We start from the raw sequence: 23507 nt of genomic DNA, 5'->3' as shown, positions 1-23507 counted from the left end.
ATTTTTCGTCATGATTTTGAAGGCATTGTTTCTTCGTCTTCTAGATTGCAGTGTTGTTTTTTAGAAGTCTAAATCCATTTTGATTCCTGATCCCTCTTTATGTGATATTTATTTTGTCTCTAGAAGCTTGCAGAATCCTCTGTTTGTCCAGAGAGCACACATTTTCATTCTTGAAGCTTTTGCACTTTGGATCAGTGAGCTGAATTATTTCTTTGATAATTTCATTTTTCTTTTTTCCTGCTCTCTCTTTATGGAACCACTATAATTAGGGCTAATTCTGGGCTAATCCTTTTCTTGTCTTTCTTTTTTTTCCGTCTTCCTCTCCTATGTTCCACTCCTTTGACTAATTGCTCTCCTTTTTGAAAATTTCCTCAATTTAATCTTTCAAACTGAGGTTGATTTTCAGCTTTATTCCCAATGGCATTGTGGCATTGAATATTTGTTTTCGTTATAGCATCTTCTTGTTTCACAAGTGCGATACCTTCTCCTAACTCTCAAAGGGTATTATGGTAGTTTTTCTAGTAGTTTTTTCCCAAAGTTCTTTCAACTTCCTTTTTTTAAAATCTACTTTGTCTCTGTATTTGAAGGTAGAGAATTTTCTCAGATATTTAGTGATCTTCACTCATCTGCTCTCATTTAGTAGTGAGAGATTGAAAAGCTAATTAGAAGCTCAGGCTATGGGTGAAACTTGCCAGCATCATTTTTTCTTTAAGATGTTCTGCTTTGCCGTTTCATGGGACTTAGTCCTTCTCCTCAGAGTAGTCAGATTTCAATGAGAGAACTCTCCTTCTCTTGTCTGGAAGGTACAGGCCTGGCTGTCAACATTCTGGGAACCAAGTGGGGAAAGAGACCTGTGATTCAGCATTTAGTATGCATAGGTTTCTCTATTTCCTCTGTCTGCGGTGTACCACCACACTCTCAACTGTGCTGGAGAGGCCACAATTTTCCTCTCTTCTGAAAACTTCCAAACTTCTGCTCATGTGTGGAGGAGCAGTCACTCAGCAGCACAGATGTGAAGGGCCGTCTAAGAACCCACCCGCTTCTTAAACAGCTAACACTCAAACATCCTCATTTTAACCCCACACTCATACCTGCTCTTCATACTCACTTCTGGAGGTACTAGGTGTCACCAGCTCCTGACCATTTTAAGGAATATGTGGTTTACATCAGGTTGGTATTCAGCTTTTCCTATCGCCAAATTTGGTTGTTTACATAACAGCACATATGGGTTAGTCGGATGGATTATTAAATAACACTATGAACAAGTCAAACTTTTAGCAACAAAAGCATCAGAAAACAGACCATCTGATAATTAATATAAAATTGGATTGGAGACTGAGGAAGTTATTAAATTTGAATCTAAAATGAGATTGTCTGACCTGGCTCTCAGAAGACTTATTGTTCCTTCCAGGTGTGCATCTTAAGAAACTTGGAGGATTTGATAGTTTGAACTCAAACCAGATACTGCTCAATGATTCTTAGCTGAATTTTGCTCTGAGTTTTGTGGTTGACCTGAAATCCCAAAACAAAGGAAAGGCCCAGGAGTGTGAAACCAGATCAACCAAAATATGAGACTGTTCATGTGAATACTCTGTGACCTGAGACCGCTAAGGATCCCTTGACTCTAATTACAATGTGGCCTCATCCAATAAATGTGGGAATATCATGTGATTTCTTTATTGATTCTGGCACCTGCTCCATTTTTATTAAATCTAGCACATGTTCTGAAGTGGGTCTCCAATTATAGAAAACATCTTTTAATACAATGTATTGATTCATCTAACTCACCATTTTAATAATGTGCTATAAAGAAATGTTAAGCAAGTCAAGACACGTACAATCTGTAAACATACAGACTGATAAAATGAACTTTCACTTTCAAGGATGATGTTACAAAAGCATAGCAAATAAAAGCAGTTATAATTTTTTCTAAACAGAAAAGAAACTAAAAACACAAAACTGGGGGCCAGCCCTGTGGTTAAGTTCACACACTCCACTTCTGCAGCCCAGGGTTTCACAGGTTCGGATCCTGGGCGCTTACATGGCACCGCTCATCAAGCCGTGCTTAGGCAGTGTCCCACATGCCACAACTAGAAGGACCCACAAATGAAAATATGCAACTATGTACTGGGGGCTTTGGGGAGAAAAAGGAAAAATAAAATCTTAAAAGAAACAAAACCAATTTTTAAAGTCACCATTATTTTCAAAATTTTAGGAAGAAGATTAAAAAATTATGAACATATTGCCAAAGATTTGGTTATATTACATATACATATTGTGGCGGAATGAAATTCTTAAGTGTTTTTATGTAAATAAGAGACAAATCAATAAGGATATATCAATTATTATGCTATATTCAAAAATGCATAAATGTCTCTTCTATAATACATGATTCAGTCTGCAAATTATTTTAACTACAATTCTATCAATAACCATAAAATAAGAGTAATGTTATTTAATTTTTCTATTACCTTTTTCTCCTTCCCAAAGAGCAGTACATCCATTTAAGAATCATAGAGATTCTATTGGTGTAGCACATGTTTTTAAGTAACAATATAGCTAGTGGGAACTGAAAATACATTTACGACAATAGGATTCAGTCAAGCAATAATAAGTTATTGCTATTTATTTGAATTCCTTTAAAAGAAGAAAGGAAAGAAAGGAAAAAATGAGTATACCATTGGGAATAATACTACTTTTTAACACGGGAAAGGCTCATTTAAGAGTCTGCATTTACTCTCCTTCCTGAAACAACAACAACAACAAAGAACCGGAACTAAACATGTATTCCTATATTCATGCATTCCACATGTATATTGCACACATACCATGTGCCAGGGATTGAGGTAGGAGCCGAGTGTACAGTGATGAGCCAAGAAAACTGCTCTTGGCAAGTTTAAAATCTAGTGAGGGAGATAGATGGCAAATAAGCCCTTCATAGGAAACAAACAGGGACCATCAGCTACTCTTACATGAGTTATCAATTCTATATGTAATATATTCTTATACATCATTTTATTCCTCTTCTTGAAGATCTATAAAACCAAGTCAGTGTGTCTCCCATAACTTTATCCATCATTAAGTATAACCACATTTCTCTGTGATCTCCTTCCATGTACCAAACTTCATTGATGAAGCCCATTTGGCAAAAGAAATTTATAGTTTGCTTTTGTTTCAAATGACAGATTGAACCACAAATTGAACTTGAGTGAACTCCATAAAAGTTATCATGCTGATTTAAAAGTTAAAGCAGTTAATTTGAGAAAGATATTTATTTGTTTGTTCAGCTACAAAAATTCTCATATCCTTTATACTATGCAAACTCTGTCTTAAACCTACTTCGGTTTTTCTCCCGCAGAGAAGTTCTTAACAAATTTAATATAATGTCAAGTTTTCTAGTTTTTCTTTCTTTCCATTAAGTATAAATTTTTTCTGGGTAAAATGTCTCTAAAATTCTCCAAAATGAGTATTGAACATACTAAAAATGTGATATGAAAAAAATATTATATAAATAAAAATGTGCACACAAACTATTGATACTCAGGGTGAGTGGTGTCACTTTGACTTCATGTGTGTAATGACATGGAGATTATCTCTGAGTTATAACCAAAGGAAGTGAGAATGGATTTTAGGCTTGGGAAAGAGCTGTTAATGGGATCATAGACTTCTGATGTCTGTCTTTTCACAGTAGCACAATGGCTAATTCCTGTGACTCCTGACCTTTTAGTGTCTCCTAACCAAGTATTGGCATTAATCTACTGCTTATCTGTCACCCACCACATTTGATAGTTCCAGGCTCTGTTTTTAATTATCAGTCATTAGAGAAGGCACTGAGCAATTCCAGAAGAAAACTTGCAAAACCTTTGACCTGTTTTTGTCAGATAACCACAAATATTCACTGTAGATAAACTATCATTTCATTGTATTCAAGATGCAAGGGGAGGTTCTTTGCTGTATATCCACTTACTGTAACCTCTATCACCTTCAGGTGGCTAAAAATGGAACGTTTTATTTTATTTACGGAGCAGAATTCACAAAGTCATTCGGTGAAATCTGATGAGATTAGAATGGTTGACCTTTAGCTGCCAGGCAATCTATAAAACCTACAGAGTCTTCCACTAAAGAAAACAGGAGAACTAAATATTTACCAAAAGGTGATTATCAGACAGTTGTTATGTTGACTTCTTGCAGGCAAACAAACTTTTCCCAAATATTTGTACATGTTGTGATTGAAATCTATTATTTATATACTAAATATATTCACTCATCATTATGTAATCATTTTTATTATACAAAATAATTAATCACATATCATCTGTATTTATTATAAACTAATTTTTGAAGTTTAATACGACTATCCAACCTATAAAAGATGAGTGTTTATTTTAAATTCCAATTAATAAGATCCTGTGTAAAATATTTATAATAAAAACAATAACAAAATATTTTCTGTACTTCAAGATGCATTGTTGTATTCAGGGAAAAAGTAAGTAAGTGACTCTCAGACTCTTTAAAAGAGGAGTCGTGTCAGGACCAGCAAATTTGTTTGGACCGATGGGCAACATGTGACGGTCAAGATATGTGCTAGTATATCCTCCACTTTGCAGGTGTGAAATATCTGAACAAGGTATCAAGTAAATACAATTATTTTCTATCTATGCACTGTTGTAGAATCTAGCCTGAAGTTTTTTTTTTTTAACTCTAAGATTTTTTTTAAAAAAACCAATAACATTAATCGCTTTTATTAATAAACCTATATTCCAGATAAAGAAATTGATCTTTTGACAACCAAAATGGCTATGTTTTAGGCCAGGTGGCAATTTTATGTACTTAAACTTTTATTGACCATTTACTATATAAAAATTCCTGTTTGGAGTAAGTGAAGAAATACAAAGATAAGAAACAAAACAACAAGAAAATATGCCTATTTCTCTGAGGTATCTTACTCATAATAATAAGAGGAAGGTCACATAATAATTATAATGCAAGTGGAAAGTGATTAATATGATAGCTACTGCTTTTCGAGAACTTGCTGTGTTCTGGGCACCATGCAAAGATTCCCTCTCTCAAATATCATTTCACCTTTGCAACACACAAAGGTGGAGTGCGGCTTTACTTCCATTTTAAAGATGGATAAATAAAGGCATAGGGATGTTGAGTAACTTTCCTAATATCATGCTCTTTACTAAGTTAGGGAACTCACGGTGAATTTAAGTTTTTCTCACTTCAAATCTGGCACTCTTAACTCTGGCATTATATCATCTCCATTATCAAAAGGGAGATACAGAAACAGAGCTATGGGTTTCCCAGCAGGAGAAATTAATTTGGATAGGAATTTTCAAAGTAGTCTTTGTGGAATTAGAACTGGAAATTTTAAGTATAGGTAGGATTCGAATCTCTTAAAAATGGGGAAAAAATTTTAGAGGAAAACGTGAGCAAAACCATCAAGTAAGGAAAGGGAGATGATCGTTGAGGAGTCATTAATTCATTCAACTTTCATTCAAAATTATGTGAGTGTTGTCTATGTGCTCACCTGTGCTAGGTGATACTGATTTAAAGAAAATAAGCTCCTGTCTTTAATTATTCAAATATAGAATGCATCGATGGAATGGAAATACTGGAAAATGTTGATCAAGTCCCAGGAAATTCTTACTATTCCTCATATCCCACTACTAATCCCCTGGACCCTACAATGTGCAATCATAATGAACTAGTTATTATTCACTACTTTGGCTATAATCTTTCACATCTCTTTCCAACTATGTGAACTCTTTCTTCTACATGGTAATAATTCTTTAACACCAAGCTCAAAACGACCTCCTCTTGAAGACTCCTGCACAATGACTCGTTCCTTCCTTTATTATTCTGCCTTGCATCACACACATCCCCAAAAGCGTCACCACAACTGTATTGTAATTGTACTTTTCCATGTTTGTCTTTCTCATCTTTAGTGCCTGTCTCTTTGCTTCTTTTATCTCCTTAACTATTAGGATTTGGCCTGGAGCAGTTATCCAATCAATATTTTGGGATGGAATAAATGTAGAAGTAACACAGTAGCTATTTCTAGGACAATCAAGATGAGTAGATATGGAAGGTGAGAAAGAGCAAAGCAGCCCAATGACAGTCAGGAGCCGGCCTGGACCGGTCAGCCAGGCATTGGAGTTGCTATGAGCTGACCTGGCGCTCAGAGTTGTCCTGTTGAACTTAAACAGCTCACAGAACACCAACATTGGACAAGACCACCCTGTGGCCAAAAGGGAGGAAGATAAAAAGAGGACCACTCAACAGTCACGTCTGAGCACAGGTTAAAAAACAAGAACATTGTTCAAATCTCGAAAATGACCAAACATCCTCTTTCCTGGATAGTATCAGTGAGTGTTCTTTCTTTACAAATTAGGGCTTTGTCCTACTTCTCTTCTTCTCACTTTCTAGAAGAACTTCTACCAAATGATAAAATTACCTCTGCTTCCTGAGGGCACCCAGTTCCAGAGTAAAACCCTGCCTCTGAACCTTGGCCCAAATTACCTTACATAATTCTAACAAGTCCTTTCTAACACCCTTTTACTGAGGCCCCCTATGGCATCTGGCCCATGACATATGTTGAAACAAGTCAGGAAACCCCACTTTGTTCATCTATAGCTGTGCTCGCAGTGTTCTATTGTCCAGGGCACCAACACAAAGCAGAGAGAGAAAGATTGAATACACAGGAGGAGAGAACGTGCTAAGAATGAGCACAGGACATTGGGAGCAAGGCTCAGGCGGAAACACTGGCCTTGGAAGGGAAGGGGAAAATTTTTGCCCGGAGACAGAAGTTGTGATTATTACTAGTTGAAACTCTGGTGCACTGCACATTAAATTAGGAGTCACAGGTTCAGATACTATTCCTGGCTTTGTAGTTAACTAACTTTGTGACATTCAGGAGGTTAATGCTTTTTATCTCTACTGGGGAGAAGATAATGGAGGATAATTGGGTCTATATGGAGGTTATTGGGTCAAACAAGAGAGAAGAAACAAAAATTTGAAATATATTAATTTTATGAAATTAATACTTTATTGTTATTATTGTTTATTTATTAACTTAATTATTAAATGTATCAGTTTTCATACCAGTGCTTGATATGTATAGTTGTTATCACTATAGTGTTTAAATACCCACTGAGGGCTGAGTACTGGGCCCAACCGATCTCAGGAGGGCAGATAGATCATGCAACCATCTTCATCCCAGTTCCGAAGCTCTTTTTATGTAAGACTTAATTCTTTGTGTCCCTAAATTGCTTATAGTTTTTAAAACAAAATAATATATAAATATTGGATCATTCGTTACATTTTGTAAATTTCAAAATTATGAGCATTGTATTTTAAATTGCTTTAGGGAATCTATTTGTTTAGCTATCATATTATCATGTTTATTTAATCATCTAATCTTTCTTTTTTGATTTTCCTTCTTTACAAAACTGTATTCATGAAGCATTTATGAGTCAAGTAAAAATATTTTAACTCCAGAATATTTGGAAGTCGATTGAAATTGTTCTTTGAAACCAAACATTCGGGGGACAATTTTCTCTCCTTCGGGTCCCCCATTGCTGTGGTATTAAGAGGCTCTTAGGGTTTCTGGAATCTGGAGTTTACCACACTCTCTGGAATGGTTATCCATTCAAACAAACATGTACATGTACACTCGCTGACCAAAGAATAGGCTTTTATACGACCAAGTTTATATTTCTCAGTGGGCTAGTCAGTGAAGAATGTCTTGTGAAGTGATACATCTTGGTAGTCACATGATATCACTGCTTTTTTTCCTTTACACTAAAATGCAACACAGATAAGTAATAATTCTATGAGTAATCTCTTAATGATTTTTTGCACTCAGCAGCAAACAATGATCTGTATTCTTTCAACAGCTGGCTAGGCTCCTGGGAAAGTGCTATCTTTTCTTTGCAGCTACTGATTCTATTTGTGTCGTCCAAGTTACAGCCCTTGTGTGGGAGATTAAGACTGATTGCCCGTGAATGCGTCTCCTTAAAACTGCAGATAAATCACTAATAGATAAAACTGCGATCCTCTGTTAATTAATTCTACTCCTCAGATATTGTAGACATGGAAATATTTAGTCAAGGTGTTTCTATACAATTTTTGTTAAGGATAAAGTCATTCAGAGAGGTGTCCATTTGGGGAAAAAAAAGAGACTGCAATCAGTCATTAACTTCTAAGTCACATCTCAACAATAAAAGGTTTCAGTGTATGTCTTTAAACACAGGAAGCTTAATCTTTGCAGAACTTTGGCCATTTAGAGCATTTAGAATGTAGTTTGGTGCTTATAGAAGGCAATCCTGTTTCTTTTCACTCTCAGCCCATTAATCACGAAATGTGAATCTTTCCATTCATGTTTTCCCTCTTGTATGCTTTGATGTTACCACTTTTCAAAACCAAAATATAATAAATTAATTCTCTGGTTCTGTCAGTGTAGGTGAGCTTTCACTTTCTTTAGGTCGTTCACATAGATGGAAATATGCGGAACATACAAAAACCTGCTTCCTAGAAGCAGAAGGAAGTATATTCACCACCATCATTATGATTGTGTTTTCAGTGGTAAACTATAAATTTTGATGACTTTTTGATGGTTTATTTTCTGTTAGTTGCTCTGTGTGTGTGTGTACACACACGCACAAAGCAACTCTTTTTAATTTTTGCAGAGAGCATTGTTGGCAACCATTAGCTAAATAGACATAAATAAACAACCCTGTATTGATAGACCTATTTAATTTTTATGGTGATATTCATTGGTTTTACATCTAGCAATCTTCAAAACGGGCAGTGTCATGAATGGCAATGGGAGAAGAGCATGTGGCATTGGTGCAATGTACGCTTGGTTGTTGGCCCAATGTAGCCTGTTGATCTTGTTAGATGTGTAAGCAGATATGAAAACAGCAGTTTGGGCAGGTCATTATGTTCTCTTTTTAAATATAATTGAATTGATTGATACAGTATGTGTGTTTTAAATCTATTATGTTTGTTCCTGAACTCTCTTTTCCATCTCACACGACGGAAATGGTGTCTATGGTCTGGGATGAAGGAATGGTCTCCACCAGAGAAAAGTGCTCACCCTCTGATCTCAGTGTGTTTTAACACTCGTCTGAGTATTCAGCACGTCTGGGACTGGCTTGAATGAGCTAACCCTCTTGCTTGTTTCCTTTTCTTTTATCTCATTTGTTTTGCTTTGTTTGTTTTGTCCAGTTATTAAGAAAGTATTTTCTACCACTAAATAGGAATGTAATTATGGTTGTTGTGGAGTCCTGCATAATTTTATCTGGTAATACAGATTTTATTAGAAATGATAATAAAGATCATTTAGGAAACTCATGGTATTTAGTTGAAGTAACATGTAAATGAAAGAGTGAATTGAAAGGATCAAATATTTAATGTATTAGGAGGCAAAAAACAAAAATAGTATATACGTTGCTGATTTTTTTTCTTGTTTAATTGTTTATCTTTTAAGCTTTTCAAGCCATTTGCAGTTACAATTGGTGATAGCAAACTGTAAAATACAGAGAAAGAGAATGCTCAATATTTACCAAAATCATCGCAATATGAACAAGCCAAAAATATCTCCTATAAAAAGCTTACATTTAAGGAATATAAAATGTGTGTGTACATTCTTTTTCATCTGTTTTGGGAATGATGTTTTGGTAGTGGATCTAATGGAGAAAAGGTTGGAGTATGGAGAGATCCAGCTGGTGAGTTATAATTATTTTAAAATATGGTTGCAGTAAAAGGATGACCTTGCATATGAATATATGTAGTACATAATATTAATTCAAGCTATGAATACAGTCATTTGTTTATTCATGCAAATTTCCTCATATAAGAAATGGAATCAATAATAAGTAAGTGAATAAAATAATTTTTGCTAAGATAAAGATTGGAGGGAGTGAGTTCTAGAAGAATGAGTAGAGTTCAGAAAGCATGGCATCTGTCTAGTAGGTGCATCCGAGAAGAGAATGAAAGCACTGAAAGAAGATCAACTTTCCTGAGGGACAATTACATAAAACAAACCAACAAAACTACATTCAGGAAAAACAAGCAAACCCAGTGTTGGTTTGTCGAGGGCTTGGGAATTGAAATCTTGATTCTGGGATGAAATCTGTTCTCCCAATTATACATCTTGGGCTCTTGGGCGAGTTCTAGAAGCTAATAGAAATAAGTATCATTGTGAGGATTAAAGGAAACACATGCCAAACAAATGACTAATTAAATAAATGATCATGACTTTCTTCAATGGGGAATGCAGCAGGATGATGCCGAGTGAAAAGATAGGACCAGATTTTGATCCATCCCTACAGTATTTCATTCAACTACTATTTATGAGAAGATTTCTTTGCATTAGGCATTGTATTGTGTTAGATGCTGCTTACACATTGGTGATCAACTTCCTGATTCTCCAGCCTGTTAACACTTTTCTGTGCACTGCTGAGAAACGTTGTTTAAATATATTAACCATGAGCTAGTCCCTAAGTACACAACAGTAGGATGTCATTCTGTAGGTGGTATGGACATTGAACAAAGATTTATAATGAGCTTTAGAAGACAGACATCTGTTCCCGCCTAGCTGTCATCACCCAATTTCTTATTCTTAAGTCAGGGATATTAATATTTGACACCTCCCCAGCATTACTCTTTGAGGTGACTGAGATTACCTTGTGAATATTTGTGAGCATCATTAGAAGTGCAAGGCTTTATAAATACAAGTTTTATTCCATTACTCATTCCAACATGTCCCATAAAATTTACTAGTGCAATTATAATTCAAAGCAGTGGGATATAAGAATTTGAATCATTGAAAATTTGCATTGCAACTTTATTCTGTGTGGTATATTTAATATAAAATTTTATTAAACTCTTTGAAAATTTGCCCCTTAAGGGGTTAGGTTAAATAGCCTGGATTAGAAAACTCAAATCTTATAATAATGGCTGAAATTCTAGCTTTCCACTTTATTACACTAACATCTCCCAGGGGATTCCAGAACAGTAGATGACTTTACATAATATGAATTCAATACTTATCTGCATTATGCAGGTGTGTGTTTTACATTGGGTCCTAACAAATTCATGTCAAAGCTTTTATTTCCAGGACTATAGGTTTTTTTGGTTTAAATTTCAAATATAAAATTGATTGTAAATGCAAAATTGAATAATAATTGTTATTACTTAGAATTTTGAATATGGACTTTCACATTAAGAAAATATATTTTTTGAATGTCTAGTTGGTGCACATATCATAAAGCATGAACTTCTCAAGCAGATACTGGGACAGTACCATCTAGTCAAACACATGACCATTTCTGCAGCAAAGCAATAAATATTTATATAAAGTCGGATAGAGACTTTAAATAGCCTCAAGTCAGTTAATTTCCAGTTCTTATGCCAAATGATCTTGAAACCAAACTTTCAGTTTTCAGAGCTTTTTGAATTGTAAATGTGAGATTTTAGATCTTTCTGAGAGCATAAATACTTAATGAATTAGGACAAGGTAATTATCTATAAGCAGAAGTAGCATATCCTGGCATTTAAGAACTATAGCTTGGTGGCATCAAATGATAGGATTCAAATTCTTTGGCAAGGTATTTATTCTTTATGCCTCCTCAGTTTCTTCACCTTCAAAATCAGGATAACGACCGAACCCACTTCCCAGATTGTTATGAAGTATAATATATTAATATTAATAAAAAGCTTAGAACAGTACCTGGCATATAATAAGTGCTATTGAAATACTGTCTTGTAATTTCATTTAGGTTAGGGTCAGAAAAGAATAAATTTCCAGTCAATTAAATTTTGTCCTCTGTAAACAAAAGTTGCGTCTCGTTTTAATGTTCATACATGCAAACTTTCAGTTCTTACGTATCCAGTTTGTAGGTCTTTTCTTCCCTTACGCTTTCCCTCTCATGTGGCTCCGTCAGGAGAAAGGACAGATGGAGACAAAGGAGATCTATTCAGGCTATTCTCTCGCCAGCAGAAGATTAGATAGAAAAGAGGTTTGAATTATGGATCAAAATAGGATCCTAAAAATGGGGTTATTTTCCTTGTTTAGGGAAAAGTTAATTAATGATCTCTCTAGAAATGGGCCTCTCTTAGGACCAAGATAATGGTATTTTAAGAAAACAAATCTTCATGAGTCATGCGAGGTGGTAGGAGTGTGAGCCAGACAGTCTTAAGAGCACCATCCTTGCCAAGCGCCCCAGAACTAAAGTGCCTTCAGGTGTAGCTCGTGGTTTTCTCTTTGCTAGTTTAGATGTCTGGGGTGGGCGGGGGGAGGATGAGCTCCTCATTCTCCTAAACCACCTCCTACTCCTCTGGGAAAATAAACCAGAGATTATTTTGGAGGAAAGGCAAGGAATTGTGGGTTCCTTTGTCATGAGCTTGCTGTCTGACATGGACCCCCTCTGGCACTGGAACTCGGAAGTCTAGCAGCTTCAGCTCTCCAAAATCACAGGATGATCACCGTCCTGTTCTCTCTTCCTTAGTCTTAATCCTTCCTCCAGTTTAGGACCCCGAGTCTCATATATCCATAGCAGTGTTGACCTAATTTCAGTTAACCTCCTCAAGCTATTTTTGTATCTTAACCCAATTTTTGAACCTTGTGAATTCATTTGTACAACTTATACATTTTTTGTAACAAAATTTTAGCAATGAGTCATGTCATTGAAAATATTTAGAAAACATTACTGTAGGCTGTAATAGTGAGACATTTTGCCCATAGTGATTTGCAGTGGATTTTTTGTAATCCTGTCCTATATTATCCTAGATAACTGAGATTTTAAGAAACCTACCAATAGAGAGAAACTTAACACCATCAAATGATATTGTCTTACTAAAAATGAGCCCTTTCAATAGAAAGTTCCTTGAGAAAGTTTTAGAGGCCCAGTAGATAGAGACTGTATCAGATAATACACTATCTTACAAAGCCAGATTATATAATAATATGCCTGAGACTTACTGTCCTGAATTCCTCCAAATTCCTTAGTATGCTCAACAGGAAAAGTTTTCTGGCTTCATTTGCTAGGAAGGGTGCTAAAGGGGAAAATATGTTCCTCTCTCAATTCTGAGCAAGACCAGACAGAGGTCTTTGGGAAGCTTTAAGCCACACCACGGTTAAGGAGGTTGAACTAAACAATCTAGAGAACTAATGAAAGTGGCTTTTTAAAAATTTTTTTTAGAAAAAGAGCATTTCATTGCTGAGAGGAGAAAAGAAAACTCTTCTGGGGAAGATATTTTAGAAATAATCTTTCTTGTGAACATGAATTTGTTTTATTCACTTGACCTCTCAAATGTCATAAACCCAGTCCTATGTGCCTGCAACTCCTCAGTCCCCCTTCCTATTTTCCTCCCCTGGCTGTCCTAAATATTACCACAGCTTCACCTGGAACACTGGAGTTTTCTATAACATATTCCTAATTCCTGTATGAACCCTCCTGTGTTCTGGTGCTTGATACATACTAGTAACAACTTTACAACCTCCACTTTTTAAAATGTTTTTGGATAGCTTTTCCATTTAGGGTCCAGGAATTTGTATAAAACCACAGAGGTTATATTGCTTTTGAACTAAAGGCTATTGGTTTGTGGAATTTCCGTCAACTGGAAACACGTATGAGCCTGTGGTTTTAGTGTTGTCCCAGTTTTATAATATCCTGCTTGTTTATTTTCATTTTCAAAGCTGGAGAATTTACCATTAATTTCCATATTTTATAAAGAACTAACTTTTTTCCTTCCTTGTTTTTTTCAGTTGAAAGAGACAAGGATTTTTCTCACCAGCGGAGGCATTACAAAGAATTCCGGTTTGACCTTACTCAAATTCCTCACGGAGAAGCTGTGACAGCAGCTGAATTCCGCATCTACAAGGACCGGAGCAACAGTCGATTTGAAAATGAAACAATCAAGATTAGTATATATCAGATCATCAAGGAATACACAAATAGGTATCAATTTTATATCTAGCTTATTATTTTAGCAAATAAATGTTAGACTGTAGTAAAATGCAGTGATAACCCATGTGATTATCCAGTCATGTTTTGTTTGAGGGTAACGATGTTCAAGACCAGGTATAGACACATTGAAAAGTAAGCGGAAATGATCTGAAGAGTGCCTTATGCATTCCACAGCTTTCCCTGCTCCTGACACCAGTCCGTGTACAAAATGGTCTCACACTTCCCCATATGTGCTTTCCAGGCCCGTTGTCTCATTTTGTAAATGAGAAAACTTTTATCCTGCACACATGAAATTTATTATTAAGATGATTTAAATCACCTGGTGTTTTGTAAGTTGGAGAAGAGTGGCTTTAATTTTCACTGGCATAAGTGTAAATTGTATGTGTTACGTGTACTTTGATGTAGGACATCGTATTTGCAACAGGTTCTGATAGTTCACCTGCATGTCTTCTGTCTACAAAAGACAATTCAAAATGGTACAAAAATGGACAGATAATCTGGAACACTAAATGTATGAAAACTTCAGCTGATAATGACTGCAAATAAGCCATCAAAAACACGAGTTAGAAGGTGACCTTAGCAGTGTTCTCTGACCTTTCACCTATTGATGTGATCTCTTGGGCAACATGTTTTACAGGTATTGAGTCACCTTTGTTGAGCAGCTCTTACATTTTCTGAAAAAAAATTCTTATTGAAATGTTACATTGAGGTGAATTTTTTTTTATTTCTAGTTCCCGACATTTAGATTTTTCTTGGTCTTCTAGCATTGCAGCGTTTCCCAATGGGTGTTCCATGGAACACCATCCCCTCAAATACTCAATGAAGAAAACAACAGAAAGCTTCTGAGGTGAAATGCATTTGAAGAGTCTCCCTGTTAGACTATCCTCTAAGGGATTCACAATGCGTGTCAGAATATTAAAGTCTCAGAAAGGCTTTATAGTAAAGAAACTTGTCAATTTTGTTTTATCTCATCTTTCTCAAAATTATTCACTATGGAATCTTTTTCTTTGGGTGTGTAATATCCTATGAAATACTGTCTCAACAGGACACACTAATAAATACTGCTCTATATACACTCTTAAGAGCAGTAATGCTAATGCAGAAAGATCTGTGTTTTTCTTAGCTTTAACAGTTACTAGCTATTTGTGGATGAGTTTTTGTTTTTTAAATCCCAATTTAATGGTTCCATTTATAAAACGAAGATATTAATTTTTTTCTCAGACAGATCCTGACAGCCTATACTACATTTTTTATACTAAATAATGATGGTATCTTTTAAAATTAAGTGATAAGAATTGAACATAACACTCCAAGTATTATTTAATGATATTGTCATAATGAAGAAATGTTTTATTTATCATTCTCTTTTTTTGTGTCTGTTTCCACACTTGAACTGTGAGCTCCTTAAAGACAGGATAGTATCTCAAGTAATTTTTTTTTTTTAAAGATTTTATTATTTCCTTTTTCTCCCCAAAGCCCCCCGGTACATAGTTGCATATTCTTCGTTGTGGATTCTTCTAGTTGTGGTATGTGGGACGCTGCCTCAGCGTGGTTTGATGAGCAGTGCCATGTCCGCGCCCAGGATTCGAACCAACGAAACACTGGGCCACCTGCAGCGGAGCACGCGAACTTAACCACTCGGCCACGGGGCCAGCCCCTCAAGTAATTTTTTTTTTAATCCTCAGCAGTACTAATTTGCTTGGTATGAATTAAAGTTTTGTAATCATTGTTATCCATGATTGGAATACTATTTCCATTAACATAGCCTAAAATGCTTGAACTATCTTTATTTTTGGTCATTCGCAACATATCTTTATGCACGTTAAATTTGTAGCTGTTTGCTTAACATCTCAAGAATTTTTAACAGAAACCATCTCTATTGTCTGGAATATATTTACTGATTGTTTGAATCTAAATACAGACTTTTACACTGATCACAATTAAAGGTCCTAGCTTATATTTCGGTCCATTGTTCTATCGTCTCAGGATATTTTTGACTGTCATCCACTGAACCTGCTACCCCTTTGAGTTTTCTTTTTCCTCTATTTTCTAAGTCTCTGAACTGTACAATTTAAGACATGATAAAAAAGATGAAAGTAAAGGACTAATAGGAAAGTTTATTGATAATAATTTGTAGATTTATTTCTGAATGAACTCATGCTGATTTTTATTAATAATATATTTTGGAATATTTATGGGTATTGATGCCTAGCTTATCATATTTCATAGTTTTGAGAAATTTCATTTCTCTTAAAAAAGGGTCATTTGTCTATCTTAAAACTTTGGTATTTCTACAATTACACTCAATTTTAAAAATAATACTTTCAATGTTTCTACAATTACATCTGCATGCTCTCTCAGTATTCTTGGATATAAATTAAATACCCAAGTCTTCACACATAAAATAAGTCTTCACTTATTTTAACACGTGTTTTCATCTACTCTGAGATCCAGGATTTCACTGATATTTTGCTCAAATATTTGAAAAATCATTTCTAACAGCTGAAGTACATTTATATCTTTGATTGGTATTCTCTTGCTTTGCCATTCCAAACTCTAGGATAGCATAGATTGGATAGGTTCCTATCCAACTTACTGAATATTCTTTTGAAAAATTCAATTCAGTAATTTCAATTCCATGTTAATTCATTTCTACCAAGTTCACATTTTTGAACATTTACAATTAAGTATTGTTGCTGAATTGTGATTTTTATCCTGGAGGGTTATATTTTACCTATTATCTTCTGTGGTATTTGTTTTGTTAATGTGTATGGGATGTTTTTCCTCCAATTATCTTTTCCAAACCCTGAAACATACAGGCTCTCACGTGCATACCCTACATTTCAATTTTACGTACAACAGGTGAGAGGATCTCCGACAAATGCCTTCCTTGTCTTTGAAATAGGCCTTTGTCCATTGCCGGGGGTTCATGAATCTGCCCTGGAAGAAAAGGCAATCCTGTGCCCTGTCATCGTCTATAGATCTAGGATTCACTTTCTGTACTCCACTTTCTCTTCCAAAGAAAGACATCTGAGGGACAGAAGATATAGAAACAGCACATGTGCCTCTTGGAATATTTCAGGTTTCTGTGTAGAATTTCCAAGTCACTATAGAAAACAGTAATGTATAACAATAAGAGCATAGATTTTGGAATTCCCACGTGGGGAAATTGCTGGACATCTTGACGTCTCAGTTTATAAATCTGGAAAGAATAAAAGCAAAAATAAGTGTTTGAGAACAATAAAAAATATTTCAGATGATTTTGGAAGGACTAGTTCTTATCACAGTGCAAAGACTGCAGTTAATACTTAATAAATCCACTGGCCAATAAATACTCACATAGCTTAATCGAAGAATCTATTTCCCTAGAGTTTAGAGGATTTTATACATAGGATAACCAAAAGTAGGTTATTATAATAACAGTAGCTACCATTTGCTGACAACTGCTTTTATGTAAACATACAGTAAAATGATGCTAGGTGCCTTTACTTAATACAAAATTACCTAATATTTGATTCATATAAAGGAATTAGTACATTTGTAAGTCTAGTATTGAAATGAATCCCACCTAACCTAACAGCAGTGTCATTGGAGCCATCTACAAACTTGCTCCTGAAAACACAAGTTCTAGATAAATAGTTGAACTCTTCTTTAAAATATAGCGGAAGAGGTATGGGGATGGGAAACTGCTTATTTATTTCTTTTTTCTTTTTTTCTTTGTATTTTATTGAGGTCATATTGGTTTACAACATTGTGTGATTTCAGGTGTACATTATTATATATCAGTGTCAGTGTAGACTGCATTGTGCTCACCACCGATGTTCTAGTTTTTGTCTATCACTATACAAATGTTCCCCGGTGCCCGTTTCACCCACCCTCCTCCCCACTTCCCCTCTGGTGTCCACTAACCTTTTCTCTTTATGCATGGGTTTGTTTATCTTCCACATATGAGTGAAATCACGTGGTGTTTGTCTTTTTCTGTCTGGCTTATTTCGCTTAACATAATAATCTCAGTTCCATCTGTGTTGCTGCAAATGGGACAATTTTGTCTTTTTTATGGCTGAGTAGTATTCCATTGTGTGTATGTATGTATGTATATATATATATACCACATCTTCTTTATCCTTTCATCAATTGATGGGCACTTGGGTTGCTTCCACATCTTGGGTATTGTGAATAATACTGCAATGAACATAGAGGTGCGTAGATCTCTTTCTATTGTAGATGTCAAGTTCTTTGGATAAATACCCAGTAGTGGGATAGCTGGGTCATATGTATTTCTATTTTTAATTTTTTGAGGAATCTCCATACTTTTTTCCACAATGGCTGCCCCAGTTTGCATTCCCAGCAGCAGTGTATGAGGGTTCCCTTTTCTTCACATTCTCTCCAACACTTATTACTTCCTCATCTTGTTACTAATAACCATTCTGATGGGTGTGAGATGATATCTCATTATACTTTTGATTTGCACTTCCCAAGTAATTAGTGACATTGAACATCTTTTCATGCGCCTGTTGGCCATCTGTATATCTTCTTTGGAAGAATGTCTGTTCACATCCTCTACTCATTTTTTGATTGGGTTGCTTGTCTCTTTGTTGCTGAGTTATATGAGTTCTTTACATATTTTGGAAATTAACCCCTCATCAGACATATTATTTGTAATTATTTTCTCCCAGTTGGTGAGTTGTCTTTTCGTTTCGTTGATGATTTCCTTTGCCTTGCAGAAGCTTTTTAGTCTGATGTAGCCCCATTTGTTTATTTTTTTTGGGGGGGGCAGCTTATTTATTAATTTACTTACAGAAATGTCAGAGATATAGAAAAGTTAAACAGGGATTCACATATAAATGTTTATCACAGTGTTATTGTTTATGATTGCATAAATTGAGAACATTTCAATTTTAAACAGAGGAAATAAACTCACATTCCATTTTCTGGAAAGTGGAAATGCTATACCTAATATATCAAGTAGAAATTGTGTTTTAAAAATATTTGATAACACTGGAAAGTGCGCAGATTATACCATTCATTGACCAAAAGCAGGAAACGTAATTGCACATATTATAATTTTTAAATAAATTCATGTGGAAAACAGATCAGAAGGAAGCATCAAGTGTTCATTGTAGGCTTGTGGGTAATTTTCAATTTTGATTCTTACCCCTCTCTGTACTTTCTAGATTTTTATAATGAACGTTATTTTTATAATCAGAAACAAGGATAATTATAGTTGAGAGATAGAGAAGATAATGAAACAACTATATGTTATACATTTGTTTACAAAATAGCATTCCCAGCTTCTCCAGTTAGAGAGGGGCAAAACCAAACCAAAACGAAACTAAACAAAATCCCAGGATTTAAATAAGTTGCTCTTATTTTTTTCTTAAGCTATGGAAGGCATTTTTTCCCCACAGAAAATGAAGAAAATAAATTATTTTTCTTCTCCCTTATTTTATGGAAAATTTTGTGCCACTTGGGAACCTTGACTTTGGTTCTCTAAAAGTGAAGAGAAATAGATTAAAAATACTTATATATCATGTGATCGCAGTCAAAACTGAATTTCAATTTGAAAAAGTAATGTAAAAGTCCAATTATTATTAATTTATTTAATATCGATTATCTGTGGTTTCACATATTTCTTAAATCAAGAAATAAAATAAAATGGGGCCGGCCCAGTTGCGCAGTGGTTAAGTGCTCATGCTCCGATTCGGCGGCCTCGGGTTTGCCGGTTCGGATCCCGGGTGCAGACATGGCACAGCTTGGCAAGCCATGCTGTGGTAAGTGTCCCAGGTATAAAGTAGAGGAAGATGGTCACGGACGTTAGCTCAGCGCCAGTCTTCCTCAGCAAAAAGAGGAGGATTGGCGGCAGATGTTAGCTCAGGGCTAATCTTCCTCAAAAAGAAAAAAAAAGAAAGAAATGAAGTGGAAGGGCCAGCCCGGTGGTGCAGTAGTTAAGTTTGCATGTTCTGCTTTGGCGGCCCAGAGTTCGCTGGTTCACATCCCAGGTGGGGACCTACACACCACTTGTCAAGCCATACTGTGCTAGGTGTCCCACATATAAAGTAGAGGAAGATGGGCACGGATGTTAGCTCAGGGCCAGTCTTCCTGAGCAAAAAGAGGAGGATTGGTGGCAAATGTTAGCTCAGGGCTAATCTTCCACATATACAAAAAAGAAAAGAACTAAAATAGAGGTAGGAAAAGAAACTAGTTCGTACCCCTGGCTATTTTCAATGCTGAAGTCGCCTCTTAAAACTTCTTTCTTCAAACTTAGGGATTTCATCTGCTCAGAATTTTGAATTAAACTGAGAAACAATTGAAAAGTCAATGCAGACCATACTCTTTCATGGTGCATTTGACAATGCATACATACACATATGTGTATGTACATATATAATTTTTACATACATACCTATCTAGGAGTTTTGGTGGAGATTCTTACAGTAATTTGGACTGATGCTTTGTAGATAAGTTTTATATTTGAGACATTGTCTGATCTATTAACCACCTATTATATGAATTCTTTGACAGCGTTATGTACTCAAATTAAAAAAAAAAAAGACAGACCCATTATGTCATCTCTTTCACACGTACTTATCTTAGCAAGACTTAAAACTCTTAAAATTAGATATTTTATTCCTACCATTTCCCACCTCCTCCATTTATCCCTACTCATATTTAAATGTGTGCAATTTAAAAGACTGTTCTGATATTTATCCAAATCTTTATTTTTCTTGGTAAAAAGTTAACACACTTTGCATCATTTCACTTATTTAATCTTTTCATATAAGGCTGACAGCCCCAAATTCTATATAAAAGGCACTGCTCTTCAGTCACACCTCATATATCTGGCATTATTGGGAAATACGGTTTCCACATGATTGAATTTTCCAGATAATTCAGCTGAGTTCGGCGTGCTTTTGCTGAGCACCTACCATGGGGCAAGCACAGGGGACATCGGGCCAAGTAAATAAGATCTCCAAAGCCTATAGCCTGAGGGCCAGGGGCTGCGGTGGGCCTGCCGCACACGGACTTTAATAACTATAATACAATGTGTTAAGCACTATGATGTAAGTATGCACCAAGTGTTGTGGAAATACAAATGAAGGGAAAATTAATTCTTCGTGTGGGAGTGTGAGGGACCTTAGTGGAAGCCACTGAGAGGAGTTTACCCTTGAGTTGGACCTTTCAAGATGAGTGAGAACTTTCTCTAGCTAGGGAGAGACAGAGACAGAAAGAGAGAGAGATGTATTGTAGAGGAAATATTCCTAAGAATTAAAATGTTTAAATGTATAAAGAATTAAATAATACGTATAAAATTATCAATGCCGGTCTTACCACAAGAATAGCCGCCAGCACTTATCCATTTCACTGGCACTCACCATGTGTCTGGCACCGTGCTAAGAGCTTTGCTTGAATTAATTTTTTCACAAATATATATATTTATATATTCCCCAAAGAAAATGTGCTATGTATAATTCAACCTTTTCCTAATGTTCCGCCATGAATATAAATTTCTGTACTCTGTTGTAAAAACATTTTAAGCTAGCCTGCTCGATGTCATTAGCCACCTTCATGACTTGGATATATTTAGTTAAGCTGTCATCATTCCAGTTCACAGTCAGCTTCATATTTACCTCATCTCCCCCCTCCTGCTTCTCTAAGATTTGTGATTCTCCTGTGGACATACTTCAGAATGTACATTGACAATGGCCACTCCGGCAGATCTCATGGGCTCCTGAGAGCTGTGTAGCAGAGCAGGACAGCGGGAGTGTTGACGACGTTTCTCTAACTCTGCAGGACAGTACACAAGCACAGCTTGCATTTCTTCGGTGTGCGGGGATCATGTTCGATTTCAGTGGTGCTCAACTGGGGCGATTGGGCCCCCAGGAGATGTTTAGCAACGTCTGGAGACATTTTCGTTGTCACGATTGGTAAGGGTAGGAGGATGGGGTGCTACTGGCATCTAGTGAGTAGAAATGCTGGAGTAGTAATGTGGTAGCAAGGCTATTAAATGTTCTACAATGGAGAGGACAGCTCCTCCACCCAATAAATGCTGATCTGATCCAAACTGTCCATCACGCTGAGGATGAGAAAGCCTGCTCTATTTGAAGATTTAAGTTATAAGCCTAAAAATGGGAATAATTTGCACCATAAAGACTATTTTTCTCTATTTCATATTTTGGGTTGTAAGAGTCGTAGCGTGGAAGAGCTCTTAGGAACTTGCACTGGGTACATTGCCCGTTCATTACGGGACACTAAGAGTGGTTGGAGTATCTATTTAATAGCCCCGCTTCTTTGTTTCTTGTGAATGAAGAGACCTCCTGTGTATGTATCTATACATCCAGTGGCGCATGTTTAGATGTCTCTGCAGGGTAAAAACATGGGATGATGTAATGCCAGGAAGCCGGCTAAACATTAACAATATCTGGGCAATTAAAAGATATTCTGCAGAGAGACAAGTGACTGCATTTCCGTAGTGGTAATTCAACTTGATTTTCCATGCTTTACCATGCTTGTCATTCAATATCATCTAATATTGCTATTCTACCGATTGGCATCTGTACTTTTTAAATGTAAATACGGCATTGACTTAGATATTCTGAAAACCAATGCTCTGTGAGATTCATGGAGTTTTGTTATTTCATATTTATTCTGGGAGAATCAATAACCACCATTTGAAAATATCAGTGAGCTAACAAAGTCAAATTCAAACACTTTTAAGCTGAAGGTGCTCATGAGAAAAACTTTGACATCCTAAATTCAGAGAATACCATTTATTAATTTGTAGCCCTTTGTTAATGTGTTCCGTACATCGGGTTCCTGAAATGGTGTGGTGATATATATGTCAAACACCCAGAGAATGATGTATGCTTCCTTCTTGGGTGGCCATCATTACATTTTTCCTAGCCTTGATGAGCTACTCAAAGACAAAAGGAGATGGAAGGAGGTGAAATAGTTATAGTAGAAATTTTGGGCAAAGTGGAGATGTCACTGTGGATTGTAAGGTTCATGCCTCATGGAAATAGAGTAGTATTGCAATGTTTCCATTTTAGAATTTATCTGGATATCTTCCAATTTCCTGAAGCTTTTCTTGTCCAGGTGTAGTGCTTGTTAGTTAGATAGTAGAACTGTTATACTCTTCGTAACTATTCTTCTCTCTCTCTTAACATCTACAAAATACATGTGTATACACACATACACACGTAAGATTGCATATGTATAATGGAAACAACAATATGAAGAATATTTCTCTTTCATTATCTCTTATTGTTGATTATATAAATAATTTTACTTCCTTTTGATAAATTTGCAACTTAATTTTTTTCCTCTAATTAAATTTACGGACAAAAGTTCATTATGGATTATATGTATCAATAAATGTTACCAAAGTCAAAGAAAATAAATGGATTGCTGTATCCAAAATTTGTAAGTACAGGTTATTAAGGAACTTTTATAGTAAGAATTGCATAAATCACTTCTGACCTAATTATGCCATCAAACATAATACATGTAAATTACATACACACTCACATG

At 35.7% G+C, this 23507-nt stretch overlaps 1 protein-coding gene across 6 annotated transcripts in view; it reads left to right on the top strand.

The window, feature by feature from the left end:
• BMP5 (bone morphogenetic protein 5) overlaps positions 1-23507 on the top strand; it is a 118345-nt gene that overhangs the window by 46917 nt on the left and 47921 nt on the right. For 3 of the 6 annotated variants that reach the window (XR_011529815.1, XR_011529814.1, XM_070584812.1), the window contains exons 2-3: positions 13778-13970; positions 15456-15641. Coding sequence is in view for 2 of the 6 variants with exons in the window: in XM_070584812.1 (XP_070440913.1) it covers positions 13778-13970; positions 15456-15641 (379 nt within the window). In the remaining 4 variants the exon portion in view is untranslated. The remainder of the gene's footprint in view (positions 1-13777; positions 13971-15455; positions 15642-23507) is intronic. The other 3 variants (XR_011529817.1, XR_011529816.1, XM_008515308.2) reach the window with 1 other exon arrangement.

The sequence above is a fragment of the Equus przewalskii genome, chromosome 19 (assembly GCF_037783145.1).
Source record: "Equus przewalskii isolate Varuska chromosome 19, EquPr2, whole genome shotgun sequence".
Lineage (NCBI taxonomy): Eukaryota > Metazoa > Chordata > Mammalia > Perissodactyla > Equidae > Equus > Equus przewalskii.
This window is presented reverse-complemented; position numbering and strand designations above follow the sequence as displayed.